The following is a 19,671-nucleotide window of genomic DNA, read 5'->3' on the forward strand; positions in this document are numbered from 1 at the left end:
CTGGTTTCGTTAAATTAAGTAGCGTATTCATGTTTTCTGTATTCATCACTAAATGGTCAACTATTTTCAGTAGGCTACCCTTTTGCCATCAGTTGTCATGCACAGTTGCAGGCGGTGGATTTGATCATTTGTTTGATAGGCCTATGGTAGCTGAGATAACCCTATGTTCTGAAAATGTACCTGCAATTTGTTATACTAGAAGAAACTGGGACATTTTGAGGTGTTGTTATTTCTACGTTATTATGCATTGAATTTCTTTGTCTGGCCCAATTGAGACCACATTGGCTCACATCGTGTGACCCATGAAGAAGTCAAATGAGTTTGACACCCCTGACTTCAAGTCTAGTTTGTTATGTACCCATCAGACATGGGCTGAGCACAGTGCCTTGTGGGACGCACGTACCTCAGGTGAGGGGCTTTGGGCGGCGGCCCCAGGCCTCCTGTGGGGCTACGGCTGCCCAAGGTCAATTTCCCTGCGTTGGGGCTCGCTGGACTGAGGCCTGGGTCCTGGCTGGAGGTGTGAGTCCTGGAGCTGTCGGTGCTGGGAGGGGGGCTGGCAGGGGAGGCTCTGGTGCTGGGAGGGGGGCTGGCAGGGGAGGCTCTGGTGCTGGGAGGGGGGCTGGCAGGGGAGGCTTTGGTGCTGGTGGCAGGGGGGCTGGCAGGGGAGGCTCTGGTGCTGGTGGGAGGGGGGCTGGCAGGGGAGGCTCTGGTGCTGGTGGGAGGGGGGCTGGCAGGGGAGGCTCTGGTGCTGGTGGGAGGGGGGCTGGCAGGGGAGGCTCTGGTGCTGGGAGGAGGGCTGGCAGGGGAGGCTTTGGTGCTGGTGGGAGGGGGGCTGGCAGGGGAGGCTCTGGTGCTGGTGGGAGGGGGGCTGGCAGGGGAGGCTCTGGTGCTGGGAGGGGGGCTGGCAGGGGAGGCTCTGGTGCTGGGAGGGGGGCTGGCAGGGGAGGCTTTGTCTGGACTGGTTGGGCACACGAGGCCTTGGACGGTGCTGGAGACGAGGGCTGACACGGTCCTCAGGTTGAGGGAGGCAGAAGAGGCTCCCGGAGAGGCATCAGGGGCGGTGGAAGCGACGCGCGGCCCCAGCCCGTTCGATGATATTCCGTTTGTTGTGGGGGTGGAGGCGGAGGAGGGCTTGGAAGTCCCCTCTGTGGACCAGTTAGAGGCTCCTGGTTGGCCGGGGGCAAGAGGGGCGCGGTACTTCACTTTGTCCGGCGGCGACTGAGGTGTATTAGATGGTGTTGTTGTGGGGGTAGGGGCCTGAGCACTGAGGGATCCAGGCAGGATAGGAGGGGTGGGGGACTTGGGCTGGACCGGTCCTCCAGAGGCCTGGGGGCTAAGGCGGCCGACAGCTGGCTGTGGCTGGGCTGAGAGCTCTGCTGCTGGGCCACGGGCAGGGAGCTCCCCTGGACCGTAAGGCTCCTCCACAGAAAGCTGGCTGCCCTCCAGGAGCGTCAACTCATAGTACTCCTGGATGTCTGGGAGGAGGAGGAGGAGGAGGAGGGGGAGGAGGAGGAGGAGGAGGAGGAGGAGGAGGAGGAGGAGGAGGAGGAGGAGGAGGAGGAGGAGGAGGAGGAGATTAGAGACATGATGGGTGGATGAATGAATAAATGAATGAATGGAGTATTTAATCTATAATTGTATGGTCCTAAGAAACTTCTGTCATCTTTTTCAGTTCATTGAAAAAGTGACCAAAGGAAACACAGCAGTCTCTCTCCATCTCTTTCTCTCCCCCTCTCTCTCCTATATCTCTCTCCCTCTCTCTCCCCTCTCTCTACCTCTCCCTCTCTCTCTACCTCCCTCTCTCCCTCTCTCTCTCCCCTCTCCCTCTCTTTCTCCTGAACCTCTAAAGCCAAACAGCTGACTCAGCACGGTGACGGGGCTGAGGCAGGAGCAGAATAACAAACGATCACCTCTACAAACCTGTGTGTGTGTGTGTGTGTGTGTGTGTGTGTGTGTGTGTGTGTGTGTGTGTGTGTGTGTGTGTGTGTGTGTGTGTGTGTGTGTGTGTGTGTGTGTGTGTGTTTATGTGTAAGGTCATCCCCACTGCATTGAGTCCTGTCTTTCTCTTTCACTTGCCCAATGCAACATCCTGTCTTCAACCAATCAATCATATATATTTTCTTTTCATATTTCTATTCTATTCTCTTCTCTTCTCCTCCCCCTACTTGACTCTGTTCTGTTCTACTCTACTTTCATCTATTCTACTCTGTTCTATTCTATGGTATGATTTCTACTGTATTCTACTTTCATATATTCTATTCTATGCTATTCTATTCTATTGCGCTCTCTGTTCCCTAAAAATGGTCCAGCATCCCAGCTGGTCTGCTGGTGCCCTCTAGTGGCAGCATGTGGTCATTGCTCCCATAGTTCTGTACAATTTCCAATTACAATTTCCAATTGGCACTTTATACCATATACCATATATATATACACTTTTATACGCAGCAACATTATGCTTTTTTTTTTTACCTTCATATACTGTACAACAGGGCTCTCACTCTTTTTCAGGAGTGCCCTGTTCACATTCACACACACATTCACACCTGGAAGCTGACCAGTACAACCACAGTCTGATCTGCTGGCCACTGAGCAGCTCCACTGGAGCGGTTGGGGTTAAGGGCCTTGCTCAAGCGCACCTCAGTGGCTTCACTTGACCCTCCCACTGACAGAGACAGTTAATCATAAATAATAAAACCATAAAGCATAAGAGGGTGGTATAATGTCTGTCTACCCACAGGTCCTTAAAGTATAAACCAGTGGTATAATCCTGTCTACCCACAGGTCCTTAAAGTATAAACCAGTGGTATAATCCTGTCTACCCACAGGTCCTTAAAGTATAAACCAGTGGTATAATCCTGTCTACCCACAGGTCCTTAAAGTATAAACCAGTGGTATAATCCGGTCTACTCACAGGTCCTTAAAGTATAAACCAGTGGTATAATCCAGTCTACCCACAGGTCCTTAAAGTATAAACCAGTGGTATAATTGTGTCTAGCCACAGGTCCTTTAAGTATAAACCAGTGGTATAATCCGGTCTACCCACAGGTCCTTAAAGTATAAACCAGTGGTATAATCCGGTCTAGCCACAGGTCCTTAAAGTATAAACCAGTGGTATAATCCGGTCTACCCACAGGTCCTTAAAGTATAAATCAGTGGTATAATCCGGTCTACCCACAGGTCCTTAAAGTATAAATCAGTGGTATAATCCGGTCTACCCACAGGTCCTTAAAGTATAAATCAGTGGTATAATCCGGTCTACCCACAGGTCCTTAAAGTATAAACCAGTGGTATAATCCAGTCTACCCACAGGTCCTTGACATGAAAACGTTTGGGAAACTGACGTGTCGTCAGATGAATCACAGCTAAATTCTTGGGAAATTTGAAGAAATCCTAATTTGGAGCTGAAACAAGTTCAGCCGGCTTCAACCACAGGAAGAGAGGAAAAGAGGAAGCAAAAGAAACAGTAACACACACACGCACGCACACACACACACGCACACACACACAGACACACACACACACACACGCACACACACACATGCCCCTGCTACAGGAGCACTCACTAATTGATAGGTAAATTTATGCATAAAGCACTGTTTATCACACACACACACACAACACAAAACAACAAATGGACTAAATTTAAGAGACAAACAAACACAATTTCAAGTTGTGTGTGTGTGTGTGTGTGTGTGTGTGTGTGTGTGTCATAAAAGTTACACACACGCACACACACACACACACACTCAAAACGGTGTAAGGAGCCTAAAGATCGAAAAGTGTGGGCGTGGCACATAAGCAGGTGGAACCAGGAACTAAAAACCTGTTTACCTTCACACACACACACGCACACGCACACACACACACACACACACACGGCTGCTCGACATCCCATAAACGACAATAAAAAGCAGAACTAAGTACGGTAGTTGGACACAGACTTCCACTTATTTTCAGTCTTATTTTCCTAGTTTCTTCCATCATGATGATTGATTGTGTTCAATATAATTAATAACATGGTGGTTTAAAATGTGGCCTCCTGCAAGACCTTCAAATGCCTCCCCCACCTTCACACTGTGAGCAACAGCACCAACATCATTAACACCAGGTGTAACTGACCTCCCCCACCTTCACACTGTGAGCAACAGCACCAACATCATTAACACCAGGTGTAACTGGCCTCCCCCACCTTCACCCTGTGAGCAACAGCACCAACATCATTAACACCAGGTGTAACTGGCCTCCCCCACCTTCACACTGTGAGCAACAGCACCAACATCATTAACACCAGGTGTAACTGGCCTCCCCCACCTTCACACTGTGAGCAACAGCACCAACATCATTAACACCAGGTGTAACTGACCTCCCCCACCTTCACACTGTGAGCAACAGCACCAACATCATTAACACCAGGTGTAACTGGCCTCCCCCACCTTCACCCTGTGAGCAACAGCACCAACATCATTAACACCAGGTGTAACTGGCCTCCCCCACCTTCACACTGTGAGCAACAGCACCAACATCATTAACACCAGGTGTAACTGGCCTCCCCCACCTTCACCCTGTGAGCAACAGCACCAACATCATTAACACCAGGTGTAACTGGCCTCCCCCACCTTCACACTGTGAGCAACAGCACCAACATCATTAACACCAGGTGTAACTGACCTCCCCCACCTTCACACTGTGAGCAACAGCACCAACATCATTAACACCAGGTGTAACTGGCCTCCCCCACCTTCACACTGCGAGCAACAGCACCAACATCATTAACACCAGGTGTAACTGGCCTCCCCCACCTTCACACTGTGAGCAACAGCACCAACATCATTAACACCAGGTGTAACTGGCCTCCCCCACCTTCACACTGTGAGCAACAGCACCAACATCATTAACACCAGGTGTAACTGGCCTCCCCCACCTTCACACTGTGAGCAACAGCACCAACATCATTAACACCAGGTGTAACTGGCCTCCCCCACCTTCACACTGTGAGCAACAGCACCAACATCATTAACACCAGGTGTAACTGGCCTCCCCCACCTTCACACTGTGAGCAACAGCACCAACATCATTAACACCAGGTGTAACTGGCCTCCCCCACCTTCACACTGTGAGCAACAGCACCAACATCATTAACACCAGGTGTAACTGACCTCCCCCACCTTCACACTGTGAGCAACAGCACCAACATCATTAACACCAGGTGTAACTGACCTCCCCCACCTTCACACTGTGAGCAACAGCACCAACATCATTAACACCAGGTGTAACTGACCTCCCCCACCTTCACACTGTGAGCAACAGCACCAACATCATTAACACCAGGTGTAACTGACCTCCCCCACCTTCACACTGTGAGCAACAGCACCAACATCATTAACACCAGGTGTAACTGGCCTCCCCCACCTTCACACTGTGAGCAACAGCACCAACATCATTAACACCAGGTGTAACTGGCCTCCCCCACCTTCACACTGCGAGCAACAGCACCAACATCATTAACACCAGGTGTAACTGGCCTCCCCCACCTTCACACTGCGAGCAACAGCACCAACATCATTAACACCAGGTGTAACTGACCTCCCCCACCTTCACACTGTGAGCAACAGCACCAACATCATTAACACCAGGTGTAACTGGCCTCCCCCACCTTCACACTGTGAGCAACAGCACCAACATCATTAACACCAGGTGTAACTGGCCTCCCCCACCTTCACACTGTGAGCAACAGCACCAACATCATTAACACCAGGTGTAACTGACCTCCCCCACCTTCACACTGTGAGCAACAGCACCAACATCATTAACACCAGGTGTAACTGGCCTCCCCCACCTTCACACTGTGAGCAACAGCACCAACATCATTAACACCAGGTGTAACTGGCCTCCCCCACCTTCACACTGTGAGCAACAGCACCAACATCATTAACACCAGGTGTAACTGGCCTCCCCCACCTTCACACTGTGAGCAACAGCACCAACATCATTAACACCAGGTGTAACTGACCTCCCCCACCTTCACACTGTGAGCAACAGTACCAACATCATTAACACCAGGTGTAACTGGCCTCCCCCACCTTCACACTGTGAGCAACAGCACCAACATCATTAACACCAGGTGTAACTGGCCTCCCCCACCTTCACACTGTGAGCAATGGCACCAACATCATTAACACCAGGTGTAACTGACCTCCCCCACCTTCACACTGTGAGCAACAGCACCAACATCATTAACACCAGGTGTAACTGGCCTCCCCCACCTTCACACTGTGAGCAACAGCACCAACATCATTAACACCAGGTGTAACTGGCCTCCCCCACCTTCACACTGTGAGCAACAGCACCAACATCATTAACACCAGGTGTAACTGGCCTCCCCCACCTTCACACTGCGAGCAACAGCACCAACATCATTAACACCAGGTGTAACTGGCCTCCCCCACCTTCACACTGCGAGCAACAGCACCAACATCATTAACACCAGGTGTAACTGGCCTCCCCCACCTTCACACTGTGAGCAACAGCACCAACATCATTAACATCAGGTGTAACTGGGCCTTAGCAGCCTTTTTTTCACCTTTCCCCACATTTTCCCCACATGCTTCCTCTGATACATGTGCAGTCACCAGCCACTTCTTTTCACCTGACAGGGAGGAGTTTCGCAGGACATAGTGCATGGCAGGATCACGCTATTCTCCCCCCCAAAAAAGACAGGCAAGCAGACAGACAGACAGACAGACAGAGATACATACAGACAGACACAGGCAGACAGGCAGACAGACAGACAGACACAGGCAGACAGGCAGAGAGACAGACACATACAGACAGACAGACAGACAGACAGACAGACAGACAGACAAACAGATAGACAGACAGACAGACAGACAGACAGACAGACAGACAGACAGACAGACACAGGCAGACAGGCAGACAGACAGACAGACAGACAGACAGACAGACAGACACATACAGACAGACAGACAGACAGACAGACAGATAGACAGATAGACAGATAGACAGACAGACAGGCAGACAGACAGACAGAGAGACAGACAGACAGACAGAGACAGACAGAGACAGACAGACAGACAGACAGACAGAGAGACAGACAGACAGGCAGACAGCCAGACAGCCAGACAGACAGACAGACAGACAGACAGATCTTCTTACCCAGCAGAGCATTGAAGAGTTGGCTCTGGAAGACAGTGATGACTCTGTCCAGGGACTGCTGCAGCTGGCGGTCCTCCTCTCCTCGGCCCGGTTTGGAGCCGGTCTGCTTCTGCTCCGTCTGGTCCAGTTTGGCCCGGTACTGCTGGAGCAGCCCCAGAGCCCGCTGTGCATCTGCACACAAACACAATACAATACAATACAATACAATACAATACAATACAATACAATACCATACAATGCAATCAACAATTACAGTTGCATATGACACAGTAACGACAGAATATAACAGCAAGCAAGAAGGTGAGGTTGTGTATGGTGTTTTTTGTTCTTTGCCCCAATTTTGCCTCTTGCCAGGCCATCATAAGACTTTGCTTTTAATTGACTTGCCTGGTTAAATAAATGAGTGAAGTGACTAAGTTTTAATTGACTTGGGTGTACTCCCGTCCCCCGTGCAGCGCATGCATGTGAGTTTGAGTAACACAACAAAGTGATATCCATTCTCCTGGCCGATTGTCACATTTGCCCATGTACACTGTAGGTCATTTATAGGCACCAGTATTTAATAACCAGTTTAAAAGTATCTGTCCGCGGAGGACATATATGCAGTCGCTATGACGACCAGGTGTGGGCGGAGGCGAGTAAACTTGCTATGGAAACAGAGTCTATATCTATAACAGGGTCCAGCTTATTAACTGTCCCTAGGATCAAATCAAATCATGGGAAGGCTGCATTTACCCACTATGCTTCTGCTAGCTGGAACAAATTGCCTGAAGACCTCAGATCTGCCCCAACCTTACTTACTTTTAAAAATAGACTAAACACTTTTATGTTTACCGTCGCTTTTAACTGCTGACAGCTACTATGCAAACCCAATGAGTCCTCTATAAGTTTTTTGCTCTTTTTGCAACTGCTGCGCCTGTTGCTTAATGCACTTTTTATACTCTTTTTTAAGGTTTTGTTGTGATGCTTTTAAATTTCCATTTATTCTCTTCTTTTCTTTTCCTGTCAACCATTTTATGTGAAGCACTTTGAATTGCCTCTGTGTATGAAATGTGCTATACAAATGGACTTGACTTGACTTGACTATATCAAGTAGAGCTGAGTAAGACCAGGTCGAGTAGAGCTGTAATGTGCTGTTATGTGGTGGAAATGAGCCAAAAGTGAGAGGTGGTTTATAAAAGGTTAGAAGAGAGAACAGATGACTGATTAAACTTGAAATAGGGCAAGCCGAATAATATAAGTTCAGTGTGCAATAAAGATAGGCTAACTGGAAAAAGTACCTGGCTGAGCCACGTGTAACGTATGGGGCAAGCCGAATAATATAAGTTCAGTGTGCAATAAAGACAATTGGCACGTAAGGTATAATTACTATACGTATTTGCTTACTTAGACGTACTCCACTATTTTGCTCCTATCACATTTAATACTGTTTACTGTTTATACTGTTTATACTGTTTATTCCATGCTATGTTGTGTTCTTTCTTCTTATTCTGCTTATTTTACTATCGCATTACTACTGTGTATTTTATTTTATGCTATGTGTGTTATGTGAACGAGCAACTGTAACTTGTCCCAATTTCCCCCGGCGGGGATCATTAAAGTCTTTCTGATTCTGATTCTGAAAAGGACATTCAGCATGCTGGCTTGTTCTCTCTTCTAATCAGTTGTTTTGCCTTGCTTGCACCTGAGTTTTTATTGTTGTTGAGTGTCCTCGCTACCAGTGAGTTTAGACGGTTTATAAAAGGTTCACAGCCCTGCTGCTTTCCTGTAGCTGGGTTAGCAGCTACTTCAGGCAGGGTGAGACAAGCTCCAGTCCAGGTTTTACCATCTACCTGCCACCGCTGAAGCTAGAATCATAAACTTACCCTCTGTTATATTGGCCCAGGACAATATTGACAAACCAACATTCAAAATCCAATATCAAACTTTACTAAGCTTTATGAATTAAAAATTAATTAAAAATCGAATATTAAAATAATAAAGCCAATGAAAATTGATGTTGATTATAGAGGAAGATTGACAGCCCTATACAGTAAGCCTACATCTCTTCAGACAAGACCTGGCATGGCCTACAGCAGGGGTGTCAAACATGCGGCCCGGGGGCCAGATCCGGCCCCCCAAAGGGTCCAATGCGGCCCAAAGGATGACTTTGCAAAGTGTGAAAATTGCACTGAGAAGTCCTTCAATCCAATGTGATGCACTTGTGAAGGCTAAGAGGTAGCAGGTTTCAGGAGCAAGTTAAATATGAAGTCGCCTATTCATGTTATCTGTATTAATCACTAAATGGTCTGCTATTTTCATTACCTTTGCTTGACTATAGAGAATTGCACAGTTGCCATCAATTGTAATCAGGGGTGTAGTGATAAATACAGAGGTGGGTAAACTATCCAAGGTGAGTAGTTGACCCACCTTGTCTGCCCTCATTCAGCTCATTGATTGATACAGTTGATCTGAAAATAGGTGAGTAAACCATCTGCCTCATTTCAAAGGGGTGGGCAAATTGTGTTTACTTGCGTTTACCCTCCACTACACCCCTGATTGTAATGCACAGTACAGACAGCAGATAATGTGCTTGATGGTATCTGAGATAACCCTATGTGTTGTAGGGTTGTACCTGTAATTCTTTACACTAAGATAAATGAAAAAAAAAATTGGTTTTGAAATGTATAGGTTATTATTGATTATTGATTTTCATTGTCTGGCCCACTTGACACCAAATTGGGTCGCATGTGGCCTGTGGACTAACATGAGTTTGACACCCCTGGCCTACAGTAAGCCTACATCTAAATATATGTTTCTAAATATATCTGAACCGTTTGGTTTGAACAAGTAAAACTATTTTTATAAGCATTTTATGAAACGTCTATGGGAAAATAAATGGCGGATGAAAATCTCTGGTACAGTGCTAAAGCAGGAAGTGACGTTCCACTTTGGCTCTCTCTATGAAGGACCCCTTATCTAGTCCACATTAGAGCCATGGATGATTTTGATGTTGTCTCTCAGACCCAAATCTGAACATCTATCTATTGTCAGATATGATTTTGTCTAATATATCATGCATGTTTAAGCAGAGAGAGATGACACTGACACTCATTTATGATCAAACTCTTCTTGTAAATGAAGTAAAGGTGAAATTTGACAATTCATCAATTTGCTGGGGACCCCCTGGAACCGTCTGGAGGACCCCTGCAGGTCCCCGGACCCCAAGTTGAGAACCTCTGGTGTAGAACCAGGGTACAACTAGTTCGGAGCTAGTTTCATCAGCTGTTTAGACTGAGCAGCTGGTGAAGCTGGCAGGCAGCATCACTGCAAAGAAGGGAAGGAAACTGGGAAGAAGGTGCCCCCAAAACTTCATTCAAAAAACTGCCTATTTTGGTGATTTGGGTAGAAGCACACCTGGTACAAAACCACCTAAGACCTTTCCGAAACAAAGCCACTCGGCGTGCATAGGCTACAACAGACAGACAGTAAACTCAATGCTTAAACGGATGCACCCGTTGTTCCTCTTCCACGTAATGTCACTGTACTGTAAACACGTTAGTTAACTAGCTGTTGTAAAATAAGTTTTTTATGAATCGTGGTGGTCACCTGTAGCCTGTGCACAATTTACCAGATCAGATCAAACAATTCGTAAAATATCTTCAGTCATGTTCTGAGGCGTGTAGATTTGCCAATATTGAATTCAGCATTAAATCGTACCATTCTAAAGACGTTTTATTAATTGAGTTTTGGATTAGCCTACTCCAAATTGGAGCTAACGTAACGTAACGTTATCAGGGGTCCCATCAGCACCATCAACACAGAGCTATAGCGTTACTCTCAATGTAGTCAAAACATGTTTACTTCGGTGTCTTTAACGTTATAAACAAACGATACGCGATGAGAGACCCAGAGAAAGACAGCAGCACGAGAAAGAAAGTCAAAACTGTTGCTTACCTTTCTGTCGTACAGGCATGGTGACAGACAGGTCTGTCCGTGTCGCCGTCACAGACCGTCTGTGTGGGGAGTGACAGACAGCCTCACACACACAGACAGCTAACCTGCTAACCTACAGTAGGCTGTGTGTGTGTGTGTGTGTGTCAGTAGGCGAGCTGTGTGTGTGTCGCTCCTCTTCAGGCTGTCAGTCGGCAAACACAAACTTGATGTTTGAAAAGCTGCAAACTTCAAACAGAGGAAGCGTCAGTGACAGCATGGACTTTACCCACAGCTCTCTCTGCCTCTCTCTCTCTCTCTCTCCCTCCCTCTCTCTCTCTCTCTCTCTCCCTCTCTCTCTCCCTCCCTCTCTCTCTCTCTCTCCCTCTCTCTCTATTGTTGTTTACTGTAACTCTCTATCTCACTTCCCCTCTCCCTCCCTCTGTCTCTATTGTTGTTTACTGTAACTCTCTCTCTCTCTCTCTCTCTCTCTCTCTCTCTCTCTCTCTCTCTCTCTCTCTCTCTGAAACTAGTTCTCTGTCTATTTCTTCATTCTGCTCAAAACGCTGTTAGACCGGTTCTGTCAACCAGTCCTGTGAGACACACACTCAAGCACCTGAGAAGCACACGCACACGCGCGCACACACACACACACACACACACACACGCACGCACGCACACACACACACACACACACACACACACACACACACACACACACACACACACACACACACACACACACACACACACACACACACACACACAGAGACCAAAGCAGGTTTGAGGGGCTAAGCAGCTTGTGTGTGTGTGTGTGTGTGTGTGTGTGTGTGTGTGTGTGTGTGTGTGTGTGTGTGTGTGTGTGTGTGTGTGTGTGTGTGTGTGTGTGTGTGTGTGTGTGTGTGTGTGTGTGTAGCAGGTGTTTTGTCATGTTAAGCAGTATATTGTGTTCAGTGGATGAAAGCCTGGTCTATTCCGAGCTGTCTGAGTCTCCACTGGATACATCCAAACCACTCAACCTTAATATGAGAGAAGAGATGTGAGCTGACAGAGACTCATTACCTGATACTGTATTCATGTGTCCAGCACACACACACACACACACACACACACACACACACACACACACACGCACGCACGCACGCACGCACGCACACGCACACACACACACACACACACACACACACACACCCCTTATTGAGCTACTATATATATACTGGGATACAAGAGTCTACAGATTTGCCAGAAGGTTGTTGGTTTGATCCACGTACAGTAACACACAGGAGCTGGAAGGTGTGTAATGTTTACAGTATGGTGCCCTCCACACACACACACACACACACACACACACACACACACGCACGCACGCACACACACACACACACACACACACACACACACACACACACACACACACACACACACACACACACACACACACACTCAGGCTAACCACAATGAGGAACAGCAACACTGTGTGGGAATCCACTTGGAATGTTACAGATTCAAACCTGACCATGCAGTCAGGCAGCGTTGCCAGATACAGCTGATTTCCAGCCGAAAGGCTTTTCAAAAACCGCCAAAAGGCACAAAAAACCACCCAAGCAAGCAGGTCTATGGAAACATGCGACTCTGTAAACCCGCCCAACCTACTCAAACCTACCTTCTATCTCAAGAAAGTCAACTTACTTTTCACATATATTGCGAAAAGCTGGTTTATTTTCCCATCGGTGGAGGTTTGGACATTTTGCAATGCTGTGTTGATTTAGCTCGGTCTCAGACTCAGCAAACATGTGGGCTGTCAGTTACAGTTAAGAAACAAAATGTCCAAAGCAACAAGTGGAAATACGTTTGTGCAGAACCCACCTCAGTTCTATATTTCACATCATGTACTGTGTGTGTGTGTGTGTGCGTGTGTGTGTGTGTGTGTGTGTGTGTGTGGAGGGATGGTGGGTCTCTGTCATCACTGTTAGGGAAGAGAGAGAGAGAGGAGCTACACACTACTCTACTGACACTTGATCAGTTCACTGACCACCACATGTCTGTCTGCCCACACACACACACACACACACCACACACACACATACCACACACCAGACACACACACACACACACCAGACACACACACACACACACCACACAGCCGACAGTTGAATGCGGGTCATGGACTTGATCTCTGTATTGTTATTGATCTGGTGAACAGAGAATAGCATATTGACAGATTTGGTGGCCATATAAACTCTCTCTCTATCTCGACCACATATAGCCTACGCTCACTCACTCACTCACACACACACACAGACGCCAGCATTATGTGCAAGTCAGGGGGGGAGAATGTATGCATACTTGTGTCTGTGGGCTGGTTGCTCAGTGCACAGAAGTATCATTTGTGACGAAGCCTGTGTGTGAAACCGAGAGAGAGAGAGAGCGGGGGAGAGGAGAGAAAGAGGGAGGGAGAGAGAGAGAGAGGGGGGAAGTATGAGAGACAGAGAGAGAGGGAGAGGTATGAGAGACAGAGAGAGAGGGAGAGGTATGAGAGACAGAGAGGTATGAGAGACAGAGGAAGAGGGGGGAGATATGAGAGACAGAGAGAGAGGGAGAGATATGAGAGACAGAGAGAGGGAGGGAGGGAGAGAGGGATGACAACAAAAGGACATGACTCTGCTTCTGTATGTGTGTGTGTCTGTGCGCACACCGCACGTGTGTGTGTGTGTGTGTGTGTGTGTGTGTGTGTGTGTGTGTGTGTGTGTGTGTGTGTGCGTGGTACCCATTGTTGATTGTCCCCTGCAGCACGGTCACTCAGCAGCTTGCTCTCTGAGGCATGGTACCAGGCCGGCAGGGTGTGTGTGTGTGTGTGTGTGTGTGTGTTTAAGATAACCACAACACAACACGAGCAGTGATGCAGGCAAAACGCTTTTTCACATGTTTTAATTCATGTTCTTTTGTCCTGAAAAGACATTATGAACTATAATTTGCAGTAGGTGGGTGGTAGTTTCACTACATTCAAATCTCAGTAGCTTTTTCAGTATTTAACTACTTTAGGTCATAGTTTGGGTCGTTAATTACAAACATATTCACAGTTGTTGTTGTTGTTGTTTTTTTGGGGGGGGGGCGCATAAAATATGGCACAATGCCACAACACTTTTGCCACCAAGATGTCTGTGATGGAATCCTCACTCACTCAGAGTTGGACCTCCATGTAACAATGAGATTATTCCAGACTCAGATTGTGATCATTTCCCCTGATGTAGTTTGGATGTTGTTGAACTACTTTCTGAAAGTAGTTTTAATTTGACAAGCTACCGCTATGTTTTTTTGAGAGTATAGATATTTAACTATATTAACTTCTCATTGTGATGTAGCTAGCCTAGTAGTTTGGTAAACTATTTTAAAGTAGTTTCCCCAACACTGATTCTATGTTTATATAAAGTACCTTGGCTTGATACTAAAAGGTGGTTAATCACTGTTTTTGACCTTGACCTTTGACCACCAAAATCTAATCAGTTCACCCTTGAGTCCAAGTGGACGTTTGATTCAAATTCAAAGAAATTCCTTCAAGGCGTTACTGAGATATTGCGTTAACAACCTTGAAAACGGCATTTGTGAGGTCACAGTGACCTTGACCTTTGACCACCAAAATCTAATCAGTTTATCCTTGAGTGAGTCCAAGTTGACATTTGAGCCAAATTAGAATAAATTTCATCAAGGCATTCCTGATATTCCATTCATGAGCCTGGAAATGGTGTTCGTGAGGTCAGTGACCTTGAACTTTGATGCCCAAAATCGAATCAGTTCATGCTTGAGTCCAAGTTGACGTTTGAGCCAAATTGGAAGAAACTCCATCAAGGCGTTTCTCAGATATTGCGTTAACGGAGAGACGTACGGACAGACAAGCCAAAACCATAATGCCTGCAGCTAACGCCTGGCTATCACTGGCGGAGGCATAACAAAAGAAAAAAAACAGAGTTAGGATCGATTCTTAACGAGTCAGGAACTGAAGACTAATTCTCATGTCATTCTCATTTAATCCCAGTGTATTGATGATAAAAACAGATATGTTTAGACGTGTCTAGTGAGCCTTAGCAGTAGTCAGGGAGGGCAGACAGGTTTGTGCACAAAATGAACGAGCTCCAGCTCAATATACTGTACTGCAAATGTCCCCATTTGTCATCAATCAATGATGGATGCAGTTTTGCCTGTGCCATGTGCAAAATCGACGTTTTTTTCCAATTCCATGATACTTATCAAAATAGTCATAATTACTAAAACACCGTCGATTGGTTTTCCTCTTTGACCCATCTCTGTATTTCTAGGTCCCTGGACAAAGCCAGCTGTCCCTATGTGATCCTCAGCTCTCAGGTCAAGATGAGTGTCCAGGAGAGATGGATAGAAGGATGAAAGAGATTCAGCCAGTAAGACTGATTGACAGGGAGACAAACGGAGCATCTGCTGAGATGACCAACTGACCTCTTGCCTGTTTTAATCCACAGATCAACAGGTCTACTGGAGAGTGATGTGATCTATCCTGTCTCTCTCTCTCGTAAAAAAAACTCTCGTAACATGACAAGCCCGTCTTTTATTGTCACACGAACACCACAACACATGCATGCGGCCACAACACACTCATGCTGACGGTGGCCGGTGAAAAGTGTCCTCTGCATTTAACCCATCCAGGCATGTCCTTTCCTCCGGGGGGCAGGCCAGGAGCAGTGGTCGCTTTCTCGTACAGCGCCCGGGGACCAACTTCGGATGTTGTCGTCACCAGGGGTGAAAGTGGTTTGAATTTCTTGCAGGAACTATAGGTTACTACCCCAACCTTCATCGTTTCATATTGTTCTCCTCCCACCCCCATCGCCTGTTCTTTCTTCTGAGGAGGGACCTGCTGTTTCTTGTTGAGTCTCCTCTTCCTCCCTCTGGCCCTCAACTGTTTTAATTAAATTAGAATAACATTTACAACTAAATTCATCAACAGTCATACAGTCTCTGTCTTTGAATTGTCAGAACAGTGGGCAGATAAATTAATGAACAGATTATTAGTAAAATAAAATATCTCAAAATGTATCCTACAATGTGTAGGATACATACAAATGTTGTACTGTATGCACACAGACTGTGTTCTGAGTAAGCCACTGTCTAGTTTGCTAGTAAGCTAACTTCATGTCCATTCTCTGGTCTAAATTAGCATAATCACCTGTGTTTGCATCTGGGTGGGTTTTCATTTTGCAGAGGCTCTGCCTCCCCCGTCTGGCCCTCAATTTGCTCTCTTCTTCTAACTTTAGCCACATTATCTGCTTCTTTATCTCTCTCCTTCCTCTTAAACATTTGAGTTATTGTTCGTTGCATGTTTCTGCTCTTTTTGTTCTGAAAACAATGGCAAACATGTTGGGCTCGTTTATTATCCATCCTTGCCCGCTGCCCGGTGCAAATTGCATTAATAAAGTAGGTGCATTTGGTCGCAAAATGTCCGGGAACAATAAATCAAACGCACCTTTATAAGTTAGTTCCGGCCGAGTAATTTGATTGGACAAGAGTTGCCTACCGCCATCCATTTCACATTAACACGCCTGTTAAATCGCGTTAAATCGCTGTCCGTTCTCAAGAGCTATTCAGTTGGTTCATGAAATCGCTGGGCTGCGTGCCCTCCAGTGTTGCTCCTGGCCAATCCCGGCGCCACAGGGCGTGGTTATTGCTTATCCTATGTGGGGTTAGAAATCACGCAGCGTGCTGGCACTTCACTGTGTGTGTATCACTCGATTTCACTGCGCCTCCTCCAGCCTGCTGTTACTCGCCCCACAATTGCCACAAAGTAAACCCATGCCTTGCGGCACATCGCTGCCTCTCAGTGGTTGGAAATATTACCGTTTCTGCTTGCTTGCTTGGGAACTACACTCGTGCAATCCTGGGGGAACTTTATTGTTGGCGGAGCGGAGGCAAGCCGCAAGCGAGACTAGACTTGACACAGCCCAGTGCAGCAGCAGCAGCGGCATTCAGGAGCTGCGTGCTGGAAGCGCAAATCAGCCTACACAGCATGGATTAAAAACCACTGACAGCCAGGTCTAAAACACGGAACAATTTAGAAGTAATTTATGAGAGAGACTGTTGTTTATTAGTAATGACATAACGTCAGCCATGCATTTCCTTGTTGGAAATTATGGATCGACTGCACTCTGCAGCAATCGGATTTTGATTGACAGGGAGCTGCATGTCTTCCCCCAACGGCGTTCAGGCACCAAAAGTCTTACCGGAACTGCGCACCGGACGGTTCCGGCCCACTTTCACCAGTGGTCGTCACTGGTCGGATGACGATGACGATCTGATCTGCATGTTTTTAGTGGGGGGGTTATATACGGAGGAACCCCCTGGGGGAGCACGGGGAGAACATGCAAACTCCACACAGAGAGAAAGGCCCTTATGACGAGATAACCCACCTGGGCAGTAGGCAATGAAGATATGGGGGGGAACACAACCACAGCGCCCACAGTGTCCCAGTCGAGAATCGAACTCAGGACCTTCTGACTGTGAGGCGACAGCTCTACCACTGAGCCACCGTGCCCCCGCACTCTGTGTACCTATCAAGCTTAACATTGTGCTAATCTACTGCCCCCCCCCTGGCCAGCTTGGTGACTTCCTCGATGAGATGGATGCCTTCCTCCCCCTCTTTCCTGAGGATGGCTCTCCACTCATTCTTCTGGGTGACTTCAACATCCAACCGGAGATACTGCAATCTATCTCCTTAAGCCCTATCTTCTATGTCCTTAAGCCCTATCTTCTCGTCTTACGGGAAAATGGCAAATAGGCGAATCTCCCAAAATGCTGGCGTGTTCCAAAGTCCCCCTCCGACTCACAAGGCAGGGAACGTGCTAGACCTGATCTCCACCTTGCTTAGTCACCTTCTCCCATCCTTGCTTTTGATTTTTTTCCTTTCCATCTACATAGAGATGGAGAGAACCACAGAGACTGATAGAACGAGAGACAGAAAGCACAGAGAGACTAACCCCCTCACTGAAGACACACAGATTACCAATAGTGACATTTTTATTATTGTACAATAGACTTTAGTACATTATTCAAAACACCTCTTATATACTGAAAAATGGTACGTCCCAAAGCCCAAAATGGCTCCAGTATAATCGCTGCACAGCATTTTTTCAATTTTATACATATATTATTTTTTTGTAAAAACTGTATCTTAAATAGTATGTACAGATAGCGTCTGCAAAATGCATTCTAAACACATGATATATATTATATATACTTCGGCAATTACATGTCTCCGCATTAATACTCAACTTAAAACTGGAAGGATTTCAACTCGCATGTGCAAATAAATAAATAAATAAATAGTTTTGTTAAATCATCACTAAAATCTGTCCAACTTATAACTCAACAGCGGTTCTCTCTTCGGAGGTCAAAGTACTTTTGTCACACAACAGAAGAAGCAGCATTCAAGTTGGGTAGGTGTAGGTACTGCAGAAAGCATGAGTACATTCACAATCAATATGAGTCATTTTCAATCGGATTTCATTCACAGTATGTACAATGACACCGTCCTCAGCATTTGTTCAGCTCCGAGTCCTTATGTAGTTTAAACACATAGAAAATGACTGTATAGTCATATACATATATATATAATATATATTTGTATAACACAAATTCACAATTACAGTAGAAATACATTTTATACAGTTTTGGATAGTACATGTGTAGGTCTCCAAGTCGTACTGTGCGTACTTTGATCCATAACTTTGTTATAAGTGTCCTTATAAAATATCACAATTTTTGAGCAAAGCTAAGGTATATCAATATATTTAGAAAGAATTACCTGAAACATTTAGTAAAAAATAATTATATTATCAAACCTTTGTCTCTGTTCTTGTCACAATATCTTTGATATTTCAAACTCTAAATAGGGTTGGGGTGGGTATCTGTGGTTAAGCTAGCCCAGGGTCTCTCAACCACGAGGCTATGGGGTGATTCAACCTATGCCATTGTGTATCCCCTATAGAGTGCATACAAACCAAGGGCTTTCCTCCGCCATTCTTTTTTCCATAAACATTTCATAAAATGCTTATAAAAACTAGAATTTAGTGTGGTTCACATGCTAATTTCTATGGTGGGGACTCTGAAGACGATGCGCCATGGGCACACTTTTTTTGGTGTGAGCAAACTCATGCAGAAATACGGCACGGCACTCTGTCGGATCCCCAGCAGCGCACCCGCCAAGTTTGACGTCGACCGGATGAACAGTTCTCAAGATAAGCCACTTTTTGTGCTGCCGGTAAGTGGCGCTACGACTATGCGCGTGTTCCGAAATGGGGCACCACACTCCATCGGGTTCCTGGCAGTGCACTCCCAAAGGTTGAAGTCGATCAGATGAACGGTTCTCGAGATAAACTATTATAAGCATTTTACGAAATGTCTACGAAAAAAAGAATGGCGGACGAAATCCCCCGGTTCGTATGCCAAACCCTGAAGGGGGTGTGACTTTGGCACTCTATCCTACTATTATAATAGGGCGGGCGGCGCATCTGCGCATGCGCGAAGAGCATGCCAGTTGAGCGGGCGAGGCAGCGCAGCGGCCGAGCT

The 19,671-nt window shown here is 46.5% G+C and overlaps 1 protein-coding gene across 1 annotated transcript in view; it reads right to left on the reverse strand.

The window, feature by feature from the left end:
• Positions 1 to 11,141, reverse strand: part of LOC310786192 (disks large homolog 4-like) — a 175,953-nt gene extending 164,812 nt beyond the window's left edge. The window contains exons 1-3 of the mRNA XM_083647365.1: positions 11,110 to 11,141; positions 7,174 to 7,344; positions 404 to 1,475 (exon numbers count right to left, since the gene is read on the reverse strand). Coding sequence (XP_083503491.1) covers positions 404 to 1,475; positions 7,174 to 7,344; positions 11,110 to 11,128 — 1,262 coding nt within the window. The 5' untranslated portion in view covers positions 11,129 to 11,141. The remainder of the gene's footprint in view (positions 1 to 403; positions 1,476 to 7,173; positions 7,345 to 11,109) is intronic.
• Between the last annotated feature and the right edge of the window lie 8,530 nt (positions 11,142 to 19,671).

The sequence above is a fragment of the Poromitra crassiceps genome (genome assembly GCF_964638095.1).
Source record: "Poromitra crassiceps genome assembly, chromosome: 12".
NCBI classification, from domain to species: Eukaryota; Metazoa; Chordata; class Actinopteri; order Beryciformes; family Melamphaidae; genus Poromitra; species Poromitra crassiceps.